The 17,601-nt window shown below is 43.7% G+C and overlaps 1 protein-coding gene across 2 annotated transcripts; it reads left to right on the forward strand.

The window, feature by feature from the left end:
* Window positions 1-331: 331 nt before the first annotated feature.
* On the forward strand, window positions 332-16,810 carry dok2 (docking protein 2). 2 transcript variants are annotated; one of them, XM_044197413.1, is made up of 8 exons: window positions 336-1,152; window positions 1,991-2,128; window positions 3,291-3,458; window positions 6,637-6,745; window positions 11,102-11,271; window positions 13,294-13,572; window positions 14,138-14,257; window positions 15,175-16,810. In XM_044197413.1, the coding sequence occupies exons 1-8, from the start codon at window positions 1,093-1,095 to the stop codon at window positions 16,009-16,011; spliced, it is 1,881 nt and encodes a 626-aa protein (XP_044053348.1). In that variant the 5' UTR covers window positions 336-1,092; the 3' UTR covers window positions 16,012-16,810. The 2 variants fall into 2 exon arrangements, with proteins under 2 accessions (XP_044053349.1, XP_044053348.1); XM_044197414.1 differs by lacking the exon at window positions 13,294-13,572 and having other exon boundaries at window positions 332-1,152.
* Window positions 16,811-17,601: the final 791 nt, after the last annotated feature.

Below are 17,601 nucleotides of genomic sequence, written 5' to 3' on the forward strand. Positions count from 1 at the left end.
TTTTATGAAATATAATTTTCCATAATTCTTGTGTCATAAACTTATTCTTCCTTGTTCCAAGCTACAGACGTTCATTTCCAGAGAGTTTTTAAAGCTAATTGATTTCAATTAAAAACTAAAATAGGTTTGCAGGACTCAATCATATAAATTATATATAAAATAAAACACCATCAAATAAGCAGTTTGCTTTGCACAATGAGGACTTTTACTGTTGATAATTTAACATGACCACCGGGGGGGGGCATGACACCAAATTATGTTTTTAGGAGTTTATAGAGGAGCAGGTGGTGAGCAGAGACAAAAGTGAAAAACAACAACAGAAGGTAAAGTGACCACAGAGCAGAAAGGAAGGTTAATTTGATCAAACTCGTGAAGTGTGACATGGAGGAAGGGAGGAACGATACTGAAAGAGGAGGTTCGCATTCTCACGGCCAGTTAGTTCTGCATTACATGTTGCAACAGCGCGAAGGCAGGAAACAGAGACGACACACTCAACGTTTCTCTGCATCACACTGATACCACAGACAGAGCGAGAGAGCGAGCGAGAGAGGGAGGAAAGAAAAGAGGAGGAGAGGAGAGGGTGAAACTCTCCAAACTGGATAGAGTCGAGTGAGTAAACGAAGAAAAAAGGAGAGGAAAAAGACCAAAACGAAAGGAGGTGAAAGGAGAACAGGTGGTGGAGATAAAGGAGAAGCTGGTGAACACAAGCGCAACGAAAAGAGTGAAAAACTACGCAGGGCAAAAGAAAGGAGGTGAAGAGGAGCAAAGCCAAAGCAAGCAGAGAGGAAGAGGAGGAGGCAGGAAAGAAGAAGAGGAGCACAAGAGGAGAAAGGGGTCAACAAGAAGAGGAGACGAGAGGAGTGAGACTTTAAGCAGAAGAGGAAGCAGAAAGTCAGAGAGGAGGGTGAGGGGAGGAGGTGAGGGAAGCAAGGAGGAAATATAAGGAGGCAAGACAAGGGAGGAAAGGAGGACACACCAGAGGAGGAGGAAGTGGAGGAAGAGAGGAGAGGAGGCAGACGTTGAGAAAAGTGGAGCACAAAGAGAAGAAGAGAAAGAAGAGGTGAGGAAAGGAGGAGGATCTGCAGAGCCGTCATGGAGGTGGACATCAGGAAACAGGGGATGCTCTACCTGCTGCAGCAGAGGTTTGGAAAGGTACAAACACCGGCATTAACACGCAGCGCTAACAAAACACACAACATGGATGTGTGCGTAACGGGTCTGTAGCAGCAGTAACAGAAACGTTACAGCAGCAGCGGTGGAAGCAGTGCCTCAGGGTGAAATTACTCCACTACAAGTAGAACTCTTGCTGTCAAACTTAAGTAGAGTATAAAAGTAAAAGTACTCATTAGGCAGCAGAGTGACTCCTGCGTGGCATTATATTATTGAAGTATTATTACACATGCATCAGGGTGAAAGCAGCATTTTATGTTGTAGCTGGTCAAAATTAAGCAAATTTTCACTTAATTCATACTGTTGGATAGTTTAATCTATAACAATTGATCTATCACGCACCATATTTTCTAAACTGAGCATATATTTTGTACGTAAAACCTTGATCCTTAAATGAACCAGTAACTGAAGTTGTAAGATAAATGTAGTGGAGAAAAAAGTACAATATTTGCCTCTGAATTGTAGTGGAGCAGAAGTAAAATACTCAAGTAACGTACGAGTACCTCAGAATGATTCTTGAGAACAGTAGCGACCGGTTCGGGTCTGGCTGGGACCTCTGTTGCATTTCGTTGCCCATCTCAAGTTATAAGATAAGCAGCAACAGGGCCAATAGCAGGAACAGGAACAGCGGCGCTGACAGTAACAGCAACAGTAAAAATAACACTAACAGCACAGTATAACAGTTCATCAGCCTCCACCTGCACCACTCTCTGTGCTGAGCTCAGTGTTTACAGGATCAGAGCCTGAACATACATCTGCTGTCTGACTGAACTGTTAATAACTGCATATTCTAACGTCTACTGTCTGTCTCGGTGTGTAGAAGTGGAAGCGTGTGTGGTGCATCCTGTACAGAGAAAGCTCCTGTTCGATTTCCAGACTGGAGTTCTTTGAGTATAAAGATGGAGGAAGTGTGGAGAAGATCGACAAAAATCTACGCAAACAGCAAGAACACAAGAAGGTCGAATATACTCTACTGTATTCTGTCCTGTTCTGTTGTGCTATACTGTGCTACTGAACTTTACTGTATTCTACTCTACTTCACTGTACTCTGTTAAACAATATTAGTAATATAATAGTTTACCTGGTTCTACTTTATACCTGTTTGACTTTAATCTACTACAGGCCTATTCAGTTGGCGGCCCGCGGGCCACGTCCAGCCCAGCAGCAGCCTCCGAGCGGCCCGGCGTACATAAATCTGATATATGACAAAATAAGTAAACTACATATAAAGTGTATGGAAGCAGCTAACGAGTCAGCCGTCTCGCTTCCTGCTCATCCCTGCTGAGAGCTGCACATGCTCAGTACCGATCGGGCGGGATGTTGCGCCATCGCCAATCACATCTTTCACAAATCAATGTTTTCTCGTGTGAGCTCCGACCAGCTGAGCAGCTTCTCAACATCTGGCTGTCGACAGTCACAAGCAGGAAGTGCTCTGCTGATAATATGTCTCTGTCAACCCTGAAACGTGAATTTGACAATGGAAACCGCCGTTTAACGCTGCCTGGACTGGCAAGTGTTTGTTTATTTTGGCGCCATCTCCAAACGCCTTTCAAATGTGTCATTACCAAAAACTAAAAACAGGTTTTAAATAGGCTGAAGATGTCTGGCCCGTCTACACTTCCTGGTTTTAAAATCCGGCCCAACTGAATTTCTAATTGAATAGCCCTGATCTACTACTATATTCTACTCTACTATACTGCATTGTGTTCTACTGTGCTATACTTTATTGAAGTTTTGTACTCATTTATACTCTGATCTACTCTACTGTATTCTACTTTACTATACTATATCCTTTTGTACTGTACTGTACCATACTTTATTGCACTCTGTTGTACTCTATTGCATTCTACTCTACTCTACCCTGTGCTCTACATTGTTCTTCTCCTTCTATTCTACTGTTCTGTAGTCTTAAACCAGATTCTACTGTACTCTGCTGAGCTCTGCAGCACTCGGTTCAGTTTTACTCTGCTGTACTTACTTTCTGCACAGTAAGACCACAAGTTTGGTTAGTTAGGTTTTATTTTATGATGCAATAATTTCTTCTGCTAAATTCTACTCTTCTGCCGTAGCGATAATGCACACTGTTACCTTGGTGATAAGAGCCTGTATGTGTCTCCTAGGTGATCCGTCTGGCGGACTGTATCCGGGTGTCGGAGGTGGAGATGGACGGCTGTCCCAAAGACACGGGACCCTTCCTGATCGAGACCACAGAGAAGATCTACATGTTCGCTGCAGACAAACAACAGCTGGACGACTGGACACACAAACTGTGTGAGATCGCCTTTCCTGTAGGTACACACACGCACACACATACTTGTCAGACATGTGACGGGTTAAGGTTAAGGTGAGGTCACATGTACACAAGTTCAGTCTAAATGACTGTTGTGAGGTGTCAAGCAGGGCAGCAGAGGGAAACAAGGGATTGGACCCACATGCAGACAATGGAGGCAGGCTGGTAGAGATAAATGATTTAATAAAGAATGAGGGCTTACACGGGTTTCAGGCAGGCAGTGGTCAAAACCGGGGAATCAGTCCAACAAGGCAAACAAATCCAACAGGGAGCACGCAAAGTTCAAATATCTAAAATCCAGGCAACAAAGAATCAGTCCAACAGAACTCACAAATAAGAAATGCCGGGACGCTTGATACAGGGACAAAGACGGACTGACACAGAACAAAGGAAGCACACAGACTAAATACACTCAGGTGAGGGGAGACAACGAGACACAGTTGAAACCAATCAGGGCGGCGCAAACAATCAAAACTGGTGGGAAAGGTAAACAAATACAGGAAGCAAAACCACAAGACACATGAGGGAAGGAGAATATTTCAAAAATAATACAGGAAATAACATACATACCCTCAAACCATGACACCAACAGTCTGTGTCAGCAGCTGTTCATAAGTTCAAACTTCCTCTTGTTTATAACGTCAGTGTTACTAAGTGGAGTTTTATTATCACTAAATTAAAACAGGTTGCAGCTCACTAACTAGTTCTTACGTAGAGATTAGTTGTTGCTAAATATTTACAGCCACTAACTACAGGTGTAACTGTTGTAACTGACAAAGCTAACGTGAGCATGCTAATATCTGAGCTGTTTAGAATGAAAAGTAAAAGAGGTGATATGGAGTACGGTCGACATCTCTGACCTGAAACTGGAAGATTTTAAATTACATTTCGTAAAAAATTACACAACACACCTCAAATTACGAAATGTTATGCTAATGACATTTGACTCAGTGAGTAAATAACATCAGTTAACTTAGCATAATCAGATATTTCCCTCTCATTATAAACTGTATGAATACTACTAACTCTGAAAGACACTGATTTCTCCATTTATGCAGACAGAAATAAATATTAATAATAATAATTGTACCGACATTTACAAAGATACATCTTTTGAGACTCTAAAACTGTAGTGTTTGGATGTTATGCTAGCTTGTGATGCTACAGTGACTTCCCGTTTACAGCTAGTAGTTACTAAGAACTAAGGACTTCACGAAGAGCTGGTGCAGTCCTGAAGTGTTCTCGTTTTATCAAGGTCTACTGTAGGAACTGACTTGAGTGTTTATTGTTAAAAGTATCACCATTAGCTTTTGAAGCATGTGTGATGCTGCTGTGATATGAACAGGGCAGTACAGATGTTCATAACATCTAGAGGGCTACAAGAGAACATTTCCTGTTGATGCTTCTACATATTTTTATTAACAACATATCAGACCAAGAGAGAACCAACAGCCTGGTTTCTTTAACTTGCTCCCAGACTCTGCAATGACGGCTTTAATTGCAGATTGCAGATTAGTCTGGCTCTGGATCAGAAAAGCATAGATTTGGATTTGGATAAATTCGGATTTAGTTTACACACCCAATCATCCACCTTTTCCAGCTGAACCAGTTATATCATCAGTGGTGCCAGCAGAGTCGTATAACGTCCAGTCGTCAGCATACATAAGTATGGATCTTTGTAGAGAAGGGAGCCGGGGCAGCTCCCTCATGGCACCTCACAGCAATAAACTCTTTGAGGACAATCAAATAAATAACTTTTGGTCCTAGAAAGTGCAGATGTTGAGGAACCATGACATGGCTGTGATGTCAGTGATCGTACTGTGTCCTCCCCTCCTCGGGAGTTTCATGCTAGTTCCTACTTGTGAACTCGGGGCAAATTCATCTACCTCGACTTCATGAAGAAGCAGCTGACTGACCTCACATAACAATGGCAGCAGCACATGGAAGCGCACATTAGGCTACATTTCGATCAATAGGGAATAGGGGTTGGATGTATTTGTAGACCACAGTATTGTATTAGGCTATAGGCTAGGCTGTATTAAGTATAAAGGTGCCGTCAAATGCGTCGAAACTGAGTTTCTTTTTGGTTCCTTTCAGTCAGCTGTTCATGAAACACAAAAATACAACCTTTCAGAGAAATCATGTTTCTGCCACAGAGCAGGTGAGCTGGTTCCCTCTGACATCACGTCCCACAATGCACCGTTTCACTGACCAGACGGTAACATTCACACGTTATTCATGTTGTTCACTGACAGCTGACTGAAGAGGAAACCAAACAAACTGAACTGGCTGTTTTGTCGTATTTGTGTCGTCTTGTTTGTCTCCTCTGTGGTTAAATATAGTTGGTTGTCATGGAAATGACATTGATCCTGCTGGTAAGAGTCAGATAACTTTGGTTAATGATCGTGTCAGCGCTTTATAAAGTGTTTCACGCAAAATAAAAGCACATTTAAAATGTTACAGCCAAATTTAAAACTGAAATGTGATAAAACATAAATGTAAAAAAAACAAACAGATTCTGCCTGTGTGGTATAAATTGCAGCATGATGACAGGCAGCTGACAGTCCTGAGTCAAAGCTCCACTTCCTCTTTGTGTCTGTGTGTGTTGGGAAATACACACTTTATACACAAAGCAGCTTCTGTGTGCCACATCAGATATGAAGTCTGACTGATCAACACGAGTCTGCAAACATTCAATACACAGATTTACACAGAAGAAACGGATTGAAGATAGACTTTTATTTTGAAGGCCAGAGAAACTCGTATGTAAACTCCATCTGAACGAGTTCCTGTTCGTGTTTCCTCTCAGAGGGATATTTTAATTTCTTCTGGTGATCCAAAGAATAATTACATCAAGAAAAATCAGTTTCAGTGTTCAGTATTGATGATATATGAGGTCAATAACCTCGGCACGCTCAGGAAAGTGCCGAGTAAATCTGATTCTCCATGTAGCTCTGATGATGTAAGAGGACATCACATAAACTGTCCAATCACTGAGTTACCTGTCAGTCACATGACTTCATGTTTAAACTCAGTGTGAACACGAAACTGAAGTAAAAGTCAGCGTTGGATCCTTTGTTTCTTTAATCTGGATCAAATGAGCTGAAACAGAAATCCGACCTGATGTGATCAAACTGGAGAAACGTCTCTGTTGAATAACGCTTGTTTGTTTGTAGATGAGTTGGATGGAGCACAGTGTGAGGAGAGGCAGCCTGCAGAGAGGAAACAGGGTGGATGAAGATGAAGGAATGGAGGACAACTCACTGTACAGCGGCAGGGAGACAGGTAAACCTGCCCGTCCGCTGTTCTTTACCTTCTTTCTTCTCTTTTCTAAACTGAAACTTTGTTTGATAAAATGTCTCACTGACGAGGACAGTCATCCCTTAGATGCAAAGGTGGAGATGTTATAGTGCTGCTCAGGAAGGCTACGTCAGTACTGTGGTAGAAATACAGCTGTACCTGGAAGGTGGGGGTGAAACCTCCGCTGTGAAGACACAGAAAACACAAGTCAGCTGATGACACCGTGACATCTCAGCTCCAGCTTACCAGACGGCACGTTGGAGACTTTTAAATCTTACAGCTCAAAGTGCTGCACAGATGTTCTGACGTAAAAGTACATAAAGTAGATTATACTTTACCGAAAGTAAAAGTGCTCGTCATATATGTTACTGGATCATAATTCTTGATGCATTAACGTGTTGATCACTTTAAAGCTGCAGCTGCTGAAGGTGCAGCTCACTGTAATGACTTTACATTCTGCTGGGTAGTTTGTGATTTCCCCCTGAGGATCAATAAGTTTTATCTTCATCTATAATCATACGTGTATTTGTATGAAGGAGCAGAAAATAGAAATACCCAAGTAAAGTACAAGTGCCTCGAAACTGTATTGAAGTACAGCACTGAGTTGCTTTCTGTGGCCGGTGAAGTTTCTCATTTTATTAACAACATCTGGACCACGATCCATTCACAGCGCTTTATTAATGACTTAATAATATTTGTATCTGCAGACTTGTGAGCAGCCAAAGATAAAAAGTTCAGAATATTTCTTCCAAACCCAAACCCTCCTCGTGTCGTCGTGTTTGTGCAGTTTTCAGTTCGACCTTCAGTCACAACTTCCTGTCGCACCTCCAGCAAACCTCACTTCCTCTCTCTCGCACTCTTTTCCCATCGCTGCTAAATTTAGCAGCCTGCGGCCAAAATGATGCATTTATCTGTTGCAACACACACACGCACACACACACAGACCTGACCATAACCATAACCTCTCCTTGCCTAACCCTAATGACTGGCTCCAGCCATCATGACCGCTGTCATTTTTAGACTTTGAACCTCATTGTTTCCTTTTATAAACGTTCCTGGTTATTCTTATGGCATAGGATTATTTTTCCATTTATTTGATCTAGGCCTCTGCAGCGGCACACGTCTCCCTGCATCTACTCAATGTGGTGAGAAACTAAGAAGAAGAAGCTGAGTGCCCGACCCGAAACCGAGTCTTCACCCTAAAATTTAATGATTTACATTATGAGAACTTGCATTTTGTCCCCATAAGGAAGGCAAGTCCCCACAATGTGACTGTGTAAACAGATTTATGTCCCCACAACATTAGTAATACCCTCCCGCACACACACACACACAAGCAGCTGCCATCAGTGTGTGAGTGTGACATGTGACATGTGGTGTGAGGCTTTGAGTGGTCGGAAAGACGAGGAAGGTGCTAAACAAGGACGGTGTGTGTACCGTTTACCATGAATGAGCGTTACAGCTCCTACAGACTGCTTCAGACGGCGAGTTCACACACATTACTTTTGTAATCAATTCTGCACCGAAGGGATCATTTTGTTTCCCTGTGCTCGTGAGCTTTCATTGTGAAGTTCTTTTCAATTTGAGCTGTAACCCAAGTCATCGATTCCCTCTCTGACGTTCAGTGACGGGTGCTGGAAATAACATCTGTGCCTAACACTTCCACGCGGAAACAGCTGCTCTGGTGTTGCAGAGCCTCCGCGACGCGACGCATCAGGCAAGCTGTAGGTTTAAAGACGAAAGCTGATTAACGCCGTGTCTTCGTCCATTTCTGTCTGACAGTGGGACGTGAACTGAGGCTCCGGTTCCATTTCTAAAACCGTTTTCGCTGTAACCCCCTTAATCCTGCCGTCCTGGACCTCTGAGACTCAAACCTTTGGTCCACAGATTGTCACTGGACGCTGGATCCTTTCCCTCTGACGCTGAACTCAGCCTCTTCGCCACACCATGAGTCCCTGCTGCACGGGTGCATTAAAAGCCAGGCGTTCCTAATAAAGTGGGCAGAGGAGTCCTGCTGAATCATAAAGATACTGATCCAGGAGCATGTAGCAGGTGCACAGTCTGAGACTTTAATATTTGTATTATTATAACATCATTATTCACATTGAGCTGGATGAGAAACTGCACCACAAAGCCTGAGAGAGGAAGCCTGTTTGATGTTGCTGCAGTGGCTTTCACAAGGTTTCACAAGCTGTTTGATCTGCAGAACCATGAAGCTGCAAATATCCAGCTAACTTCAGAAAGTGCATCGTTTCTTAAGATTAGAGCTGAAAGTCACCGAGGGAGGATTCTTTCCACTGCGGTTCTTTTACTGACGACATGTGTTTCTACACACACACTCGCCAGTCGTCAGGGTGTGTTGTTGTGTAGTGGAAAGTTGTATGTCTGAGTTTCTGTTGCGGTGTGTGCGTGCAGGGTGTTGCAGCACTGCAGTGACCGGCAGCTGCAGGACGACCTCAGCGTTTATCTTCACAGGACAAGCTTCCTGTTTCTCAGGAACAGGAAGCTGAACTCATCATCACCACTGCTTATAGCTGAACACATTGTGTTAAAGACTCGTGCGGTCTGATGTTCTCGGGGGTCAGTCGAGGCTCTGTGTGTTTCTATTTCTCCGCTGCTGGTTTCTGAAGCTCTGATTGAGAGTTTAGATTTAGTGACTGTGAGGTACTGAGGTCAACCAGAACTCTGTGCTGTTTGCTCTTTTTAAAGCTCAACACCAATCTGCATAAAAATACAGTTACAGGTGGTTAGAATAACGCAGTATAACTCCACGTAACACAGACCAAGAGTTCAGAGCTGACTGGAACTGAATTTATGAACTAAACCGTCTCAGTTACAGAGTTTGTCCACCAGAGAGCGCCGACAGATCGGAGTTATTGTTGTTCCTGCGTTTGTGTTAAAACAGAAATGGGGAGAAATGAAACGATCAAAATAAGAATACAAAGAAGTAAAGCCGCCGTGCAGCAACAAGTTGTCGTGAATAAATAAATATCAATAGTTCGAGTGTTGCGGTACCACAGCGGCATTTTGTAGGTCTGACGCTGTGATGTGCAGCTCCCGAAGCCGCTACTGTTTCCCCACATCCTCGAACACCTGCAGCACACACACACCTGTCTGAGAGTGTGCGTGCGTGTGGTTTCCTCTGTGTGCTCAGCGACACACATCTGAAACACGTGAACTGGTCCAGGAGCTGCGATCGTAATCGTGCTCTCACAGCTTCCACAGTTAAACTGTCGAACGCGTTTAGTGTTTCACAGCCGAAACCTGGAGTTTATTCCCGCCTCAGGCCGGCAGCGAGAGAGGGACGGGTGCACGACACGACCTCGTTACGTTACATCAGGACGGATTGGGTTTCCCCTCGCAGGCTGCCCTAACATGAAGGTGGAGGCTATCAGACACGACTCAGGGCTGACGGAGCACTCCCACCTCCTCGTGTAGTCTGTATTCTTACTCGCTACGTCACCACCACATGTTTCATGGAGACGCGCGGATGAGTTTCGTGGTGTGAGCAGGCCGTAAATGAAGACGGACGACGCGTCTCCACTTCCTGTCAACGATGAGAGACAAATCAGTTTTGATCCCGTTTGAACTGTAACATGAATTACACATGATGTTTGTCAATTTAAAAGATCATTTTGCAAGTCAAGAAAGTCGCCCATTATTTTCTTTATTAATCATTTATTCTCTGAAACATTTCCTGAGCTTTCAGACACATTTTGCTTTTACCTGCAAATTGACCTTTGAGTTAAGATCATTCTGTTACTGACTGAGTGTCCATGCTCCAATCATGTCCATCAACAACCCTGTGTCTCCAAGAAATTCATTATTACTTCTAATTTGCAACCGCAAATGCGTTTTGAGAGAAACCCAACAGTTATTATTAGATATGATTATCAGAATAGTTGCTGATTAATGTTCTTTTGATTGATTAATCACTGCAGCTCTAAACACTACGACGTCAGAGACTCAACATTTGAAGGATGACGTCAGGCTTCTAACTATCAGTTATTTTTGTCACCAATTAATCTGCCGGTTATTTGCTCGATTGACTGATTGATCATTTGTTCTATAAAATGTCAGAAAATAGTGAGAAACACTGAAGCTCAAAGTGTTCATCGGTGTCACTAAACAGAGAAAAGCAGCACGTTCTCACGATGACGAAGCTGACAGAACGACACGTTTGGTGTCTTTGAAAAATAACTTCAGTTAAGCAATTATCGTTTCTGCTCGGGATGACATCATCATGACGTGTTGATAAATGTGTGTGACCTTTGACCCTTGAGGTTGAAGAGGACAAACAGACCGTGACTGACAGTGTGTGTGTGTGTGTCTGTGTGTCAGTGCGTGACTTCAGAGTGTGTGTTCGGAGGACGGAGGCGTCTGATCGCTGCAGACTGAAAGGAGACGGCGTCCTGCGGGCAGACGTAGACGCTCTTCACCTGATCGATAAGACGGGAGACGTCGTGTGCACCTGGCCGTACAGATACCTGCGCCGCTTTGGGCGAGACAAGGTGACACACACACACACACACACACACACACACACACACATGGTTTAATTTTGGCTGTCACCATCTTTGTTGTGTACAGTTGCCATGGTTACAGGTTCTTGTCTGTTGACACAATGTGCATGTGACACAGCAAACTGACTCTCCTCAGTAAATCCAGCTGTCATTACAAACTCTCTGTCTTCCTGCTCACCTAGCATTAGCATTAGCATTAGCATTAGCATTAGCATTAGCACAGCTACCTGTTAGGGTTAGGGGGTTAGGGTTAGGGTTAGAGCAGCTGACCGTTCAGAACCGTTCAAGTCAGCCTCCGAGTTGTCGTTCAGAGTCTAAAATATCAGGAAGTGTCATTAGTATAACAGTATATTAGTGTAGCGTATAGCCTAGTATAACAGGAAGTGTCAACAAAACTGTAGCAACGTGGCTGAAAAACCTATACACTGTTTGTTTGTTCATGGTTTCAATTGTTGTCCAACTGCTACGATAATACAATAATACATAACACAACAAAAGTAGCTAATTTAGGCTGTTTAAATTATGTGACTACAAGTCTAGCAGTGGAAGTAACCATCTTGGAATATAAAAATGTGCAGCCAGTGTCATCAGCTGTTTATAAGTTCAAACTGAGCCTCGATCTAACTTCAGTGTTTACTAAGTGGAGTTTAATTAAAACAGGTTGCAGCTCACTAACTAGTTCTTACATAGAGATTAGTTGTTGCTAAATATTTACAGCCACTAACTGCCAGGTGTTACTGTTGTGTAGCTAACTAACTAACTAACCAACTGACAAAGCTAATGTTAGCATGCTAATATTTGACCCACATTTAGGTCATATGGAATACGGTTCCTGATCAAAATGCTAACAATGTAAAATGGGAAGATTTAAATACATTTTACAATAACAACACAATATACCTCAAATTACAAAACACGCTAACAATGTTAGCTAGACTAAATGACTAGCGTTAAATAGCATTGGTTAGGTTAGCTTAATCAGATACTTCCCACTCATTCTCAACTATATGAATGCTACTAACTCTGAAACACATATTTCTGTCATGGTTTGAGAGTTTGGTTTAGGCATTTCCTGTTTTATTTTGTAGTGTTCTGCCTCTTGTGTCTTGTCCAGCTTTACTTCCTGTCTTTGTTTGCTTTTCCCACCAGTTTTGATTGTTTGCCCCGCCCTGATTAGTTCCACCTGTGTCTTGTTATCTCCCCTCACCTGAGTATTTAGTCTGTGTGGTTTCACTCCCTCAGTGTCAGTTCGTCTTGGTTTTGTGCCCTACGGTCCTGTCGTTTTTCCCGGCGGTTTGGTCCGGACTGTTTTCGTGGATCTCGCCTGTTATATGGATTTTGCCTGCTCTCTGTCGGATTTGATTACCTTATCTGGACTGCTCTTCCCAGTTTTGATCACTGCCTGCTTGACAATCCCTGTAAGCCTTTGTATATTGATTCTAATTAAACTATTGCACTACACCAGTTCTGCCTCTGTTGTCTGCGATTGGGTCCTATCCCTTGTGTACCCTGTTTGGCACAAACGTTATTTCTTCATGTATACATATATGAATAAAACAAAGTCATACGTACATTTACATATGATTTACAGTTAAGTTTGTTCCAGCTGTTTTGCTGCTGCTTCTTTTGAAGATTGCAGATAAATTTAGTCTTTAAACCTGTTTTTCCCTTCGAAGAACCAGAACCGCTAACGTTAGCTAACATTACTGAATTACTAGATGCTGCTTATGAGTGTCAGCTGTTAATTTAACCTCTGAAGAAGAGAGTGTTTTAGGTTTAGATTACTCAGGAGCAACATTGTGTGATTGCACAGATTCATGCACGTTGTTGAATAAGAATATACATTAAAACTGACTTGTTCATTTGTCAAGGTCACTGAATATATCACATCATAGTTTTTTCATTGACAAAACTGCAGAACCTCGTGAGGATGCTCTGAGACTCCACAGACAGAATAAAGTCAGAATAACTTGGTTTAATCCTGACTCGGATGTTTTTCCTCGCCTTTAGTCCACCTTCTCCTTCGAGGCCGGGCGGAGGTGTGACTCCGGAGAGGGGAGTTTTGAGTTCGAGACCAAACAGGGGAACTTATTGTTTCTGGCCGTGGAAGCTGCCATCAACATGCAGCGGATCTCCCTCCCCCACAGACAGACCTCCGGGGGTGGCCAGGTGACTCCAGAGACCCCCCAGGACCTGAACCTGCCCCCACTCAACCTGCCTGTGGTCCAGAGCAGGCCGCCACTGCTGCCTCAGCCCCGCAACCATATCCCACAACCCCCTGCTGCTCAGGTCAGCTCGCATTACAGGTCGTCTCTACGTGGTTTCAAAATAAAGTCAGGACTTCTAGATTAGAGTCAGGATTAAAATCTGAATTTTCAGAATAAAGACATGGTTGCCAGAATAAAACCTGGGCTAAAACTTTAGGAAAACAAACAGAAATTACAACCAAAGTCATGATTCTGGTAATTTAATGTTCCTTGCTAATCAGCAAACACAAACACCTTGGAACACAATTCCTTCAGTTTGGCATAAATCTGAAATCTACACATTAACGTAAGCGTGCAAAGGCAGAACTTCGGAAAGTCTGAGATTAATTTCACATTATTAATAAATAATGCATTTTTTTCATATAAATTTCTGAGTTTATAGTCACAGATTTCAAGATTTTTTCTCAGTTAATTATCCAAAAATGGAAGAAGTCATCAAACTTCCAGCATCACCTGTTTTTTACCAAGATACGTGAATGAATTTCTCTTGAACATTCTGGTTTTAAAAGGAGCAGGAAGCTGATCTTCAGCCAATCACTGAGTTTTTCCTCCAGGTTAAAACCTGTCTGGATGTTTTCTGTCTGCAGGCCGCTGACGATGTGTACAGCATGCTGAACGAAACTCCAAATCTTCCGATGATTCATCACAAAGACAAAGAGACCTCCACTCCTTCACAGCATCAACAACAACAACATCGCCCCCCGCTGGTAGGAAACACAAACACAGAGCGACTCATTCAGCTGCAACATCACAGCTGATACATACATCACTGCTTTATTTGATTGATTGATGTTGATCTGAAAGAATGAAGATCAATAATGTTTAAGGTTTATTACGTTATTTTGTCTACCCTTATTGATATAAATGGGATGGACAAAATAATAAAACACCTCAATTCAACAGCAGCTGGAAAAACTGTGTAAACACTGAGTGTTTGTTCGGATATATTAGTCTGTTGTCTTTTTGGTCATTTCAAATGACTTCCTGTCTGCGGCTCTCAGCTGCGAGCCCATTGGTTCCTGCTGAAGACGTAAATCTTTAAAAACACGTCAGATATATAGTTTCCTGTTTAAAAAGGCTCAGTAGTTTCCTCAAACAGCTGCTCGCTGTAGTTTTTATCAGACCAACAGGAGGAAACAGAGCATCTGTTGGGGACTATTTCCAGCGGCGGATGAATCCACGTGTGGTGCTGTAGTGAGTGTTTGGGGCAGCAGGACGGTGTGTGTGTGTGTGAGGCAGAATAAACTACAGTGTGTGTGTTTATGGTGATGGAGGAACATGTCAGCCACTGCAGCAGAGCGGCTCGCTGATGAGTTTTAATAGTTTCTGGACGACGATGGAGGAAGAAGATCCATCACCTGTGACTCACACACACACACACACACACACACACCTGTTACCTGTCCGTTCACCGCTGTTTGAGTCTGAGGTTTTAATGACGAGAAGAGAAATATCTCACCAGACTGTTAAAGAGTCAACCAACTCTGTCTGCTGGACAGTTTCAGTCATTAGTTACTGGTGAAGACTGGGACCCAGAGTGAAACAGACTTTGATTGATGTGAACATGAAGGATAAATAATTGATCACTGATTGGTTATGTCTCTGTCACCTGTTCTGTCTTCAGACTCGTCTGGAGCCTCCAGTCGACAAAACGCTGACCGGGGTGAAGAGTTTGACACTGGACACTCGCGGCATCCCGATCCCCCGCAAGAACCAGGTCAAGATGATCTCCAGCTGCCCTCTGCCTCATGCCGGCCCCGAGCACGGCCCCAACTCGGCCCCTGGGCCCGGCTCCACCCCCACCCTCAACCCCCGCCTCAGCCCCAAACTGAGCTCCAACCCGGAGCAGACGTACTCCCAGATCAGCCTGCCAACCGCCGCAGAGCGAAGCGCCAAGAGGGAGAAGAGAGGCGGCGGCGTGGCTCCCCCCTGCACCCCCCCTCTTATCCCCCAGGAGCCAGAGTACTCCCTCCCCTTCGACACCATCACCATAAACGTCATGTCCGACACCTTGGCTTCCCATCAGAGCCATGCAGCTGAGGCCGGCGCCGACCCGCTCTACGACAGCATCGACGAGATGAAGATCAGAAACCTCTTCCTGAGCGACGCCGACACTCTTGGGCCGTCGTACAGGAAGGTGGAACACATCTACGACGAGCCCGAAGGCTGCGCTGCCGCCGCGGAGACGCCAGCCACCTCTGTGTATGACGACCCCGAGGAAATGAGAGGAGACGCCTGGAGGATTATGGGTACAGCTGCTGACCCTAAAGGTCATGAGTACCCGTACAACCCCCGGGTGGACGACTACGCCGTGCCCAAACGTCCCCAGAGGGTGTTTCCTGTTAGACAAAGCACCAAGGAAGAGGAAGAGGATGAGGAGGAGGAGCCAAAGGAGGAGGAGGAGCAGAGCAAGCAACAGCAGGATTCAACGTACAAAAACGTGATGGTGAAGATGGCGTAGAGGAGACAGGAAGCAGCCACACATACAGAGAGTCGACTCAGATCAACGATTCATATTTAAACAATAATCACTGATGAAAGTTTGCAGACGGCCTCCTGAGCTGATCACCGAAACTCTGTAAAGTTGTGAATCTCTGGCTGATCTGCCGTCTTTAGTCTCTTTACATGTTATGGTTTCGCGGCGGCGTACCTGTCCACCACTGTGAAGGACGACGCCTGTCAGCGCCGCCGTCTGTGTTTAAAATAAAGTAATAATAATTCACAGTTCAACTCAGCTCGTTGTTCTGTTTTTATTCAGCGGGGTATGTGAAAAAATATGTGAAAAAAGAAAAATGTCCTTTCTCACAAACTTTATAACAGCCAACTAAATGTTCTTAGATGTCAGAGCATCTTTGAACGCACCACCATGGACGGTGTTGAAAATGGTCTCTGCTCATAACAGCATCAGTATTTATTTATGTTTACAAGATGCGATGAAGTTTGATTTGGGAAGAAATTATTTATTATTATTTCATGAATGTGACCTCAGTCCGATGTTGTCCTCCAGCAGACGGCAGCAGAGCTCACAACATCTGACTGCATCCGACTGAACTGTTTCTGTCTGTTTGCAGTTTGAGACTCAAATGTTAGTGTTTAAGTGTGATTTGAGAACTAAATAACTAGTATATTCTATAAATCCTTTCACATGTTTATCCAGCGAGTGTTTGATGTATTCAGGATGTGTGCCGTGCTGTTTTCCTCTGAGTTTGTGTACAGATGTTAATCTGTAAATCTGAAATAAATCCTCATTTATTGTCGAATTGTTTGTTGCTTCATTCAAATTTTAATCCGATTCTGATTGGCTGATGAGTTGTTTCAGCTGGTATTTGCTGGTTTCACTCAGCTGCACTCTTAGTTCACCATCAAGCCAGAAAATACAAACTCTACCAGGAGCTCAAAAACGAAGCATACATGCAGACATCAGTTCCTCTACCTTGAAGAGAGTCGCAAATATTCCTCAATAAATATGAAACCATCCTGCCGAGCGTTTCCAGATGCTGCAAACCAAAGACTCCAGAATCATCGTATTTCAAGGGAAACGTTATCACATCATGCAGGCTACAGGAAACACTGGGCATCCCAGCGTTTCAGCAGCTAAATAAACCAAAAACCAAACAAACCTGAGAAAAACTAAACTTGTGAAACACAGAGACAAAGAGTTGATACGAGGTTCTGAGAGGCGGCAGTGTCTCATGAGATGTCAGCAGAGGTGTGACTGGATCATTAACGGCAGATCCAGGGTCAGTTTTCCGTTATACATTATTGACATGATTAACGTACGATGAATAAACGGGCTGATTCCAAATCAGATCTGTACACTTTCACTCTTATAGAAAAACGATGACACGTCGAAACGATCGTACATTTAGGTGTTGTTAGAATTATTGATCGTATTACTGGACTGGACCAAGAACACTCAGGCTGTTTACAGGAAGGGCCAGAGCCGCCTCTGTTTCCTGAGGAGGCTGAGGTCCTTCAACATCTGCCGGATGATGCTGAAGATGTTTTATGAGTCTGTGGTGGCCGGTGCTGTCCTGTATGCTGTTGCATG

Source organism: Siniperca chuatsi, linkage group LG5, assembly GCF_020085105.1.
Source record: "Siniperca chuatsi isolate FFG_IHB_CAS linkage group LG5, ASM2008510v1, whole genome shotgun sequence".
In the NCBI taxonomy this organism is placed as follows: Eukaryota; Metazoa; Chordata; class Actinopteri; order Centrarchiformes; family Sinipercidae; genus Siniperca; species Siniperca chuatsi.

Bases quoted from the DNA above. Each gene is read 5' to 3' on its own strand.
- dok2 (XM_044197413.1), top strand. From the start codon at position 1,093: ATGGAGGTGGACATCAGGAAACAGGGGATGCTCTACCTGCTGCAGCAG. The intron at 3,459-6,636 runs GTAGGTACACAC...GTTTGTTTGTAG, and splicing joins TGTGTGAGATCGCCTTTCCT to ATGAGTTGGATGGAGCACAG. The intron at 13,573-14,137 runs GTCAGCTCGCAT...TTCTGTCTGCAG, and splicing joins CACAACCCCCTGCTGCTCAG to GCCGCTGACGATGTGTACAG.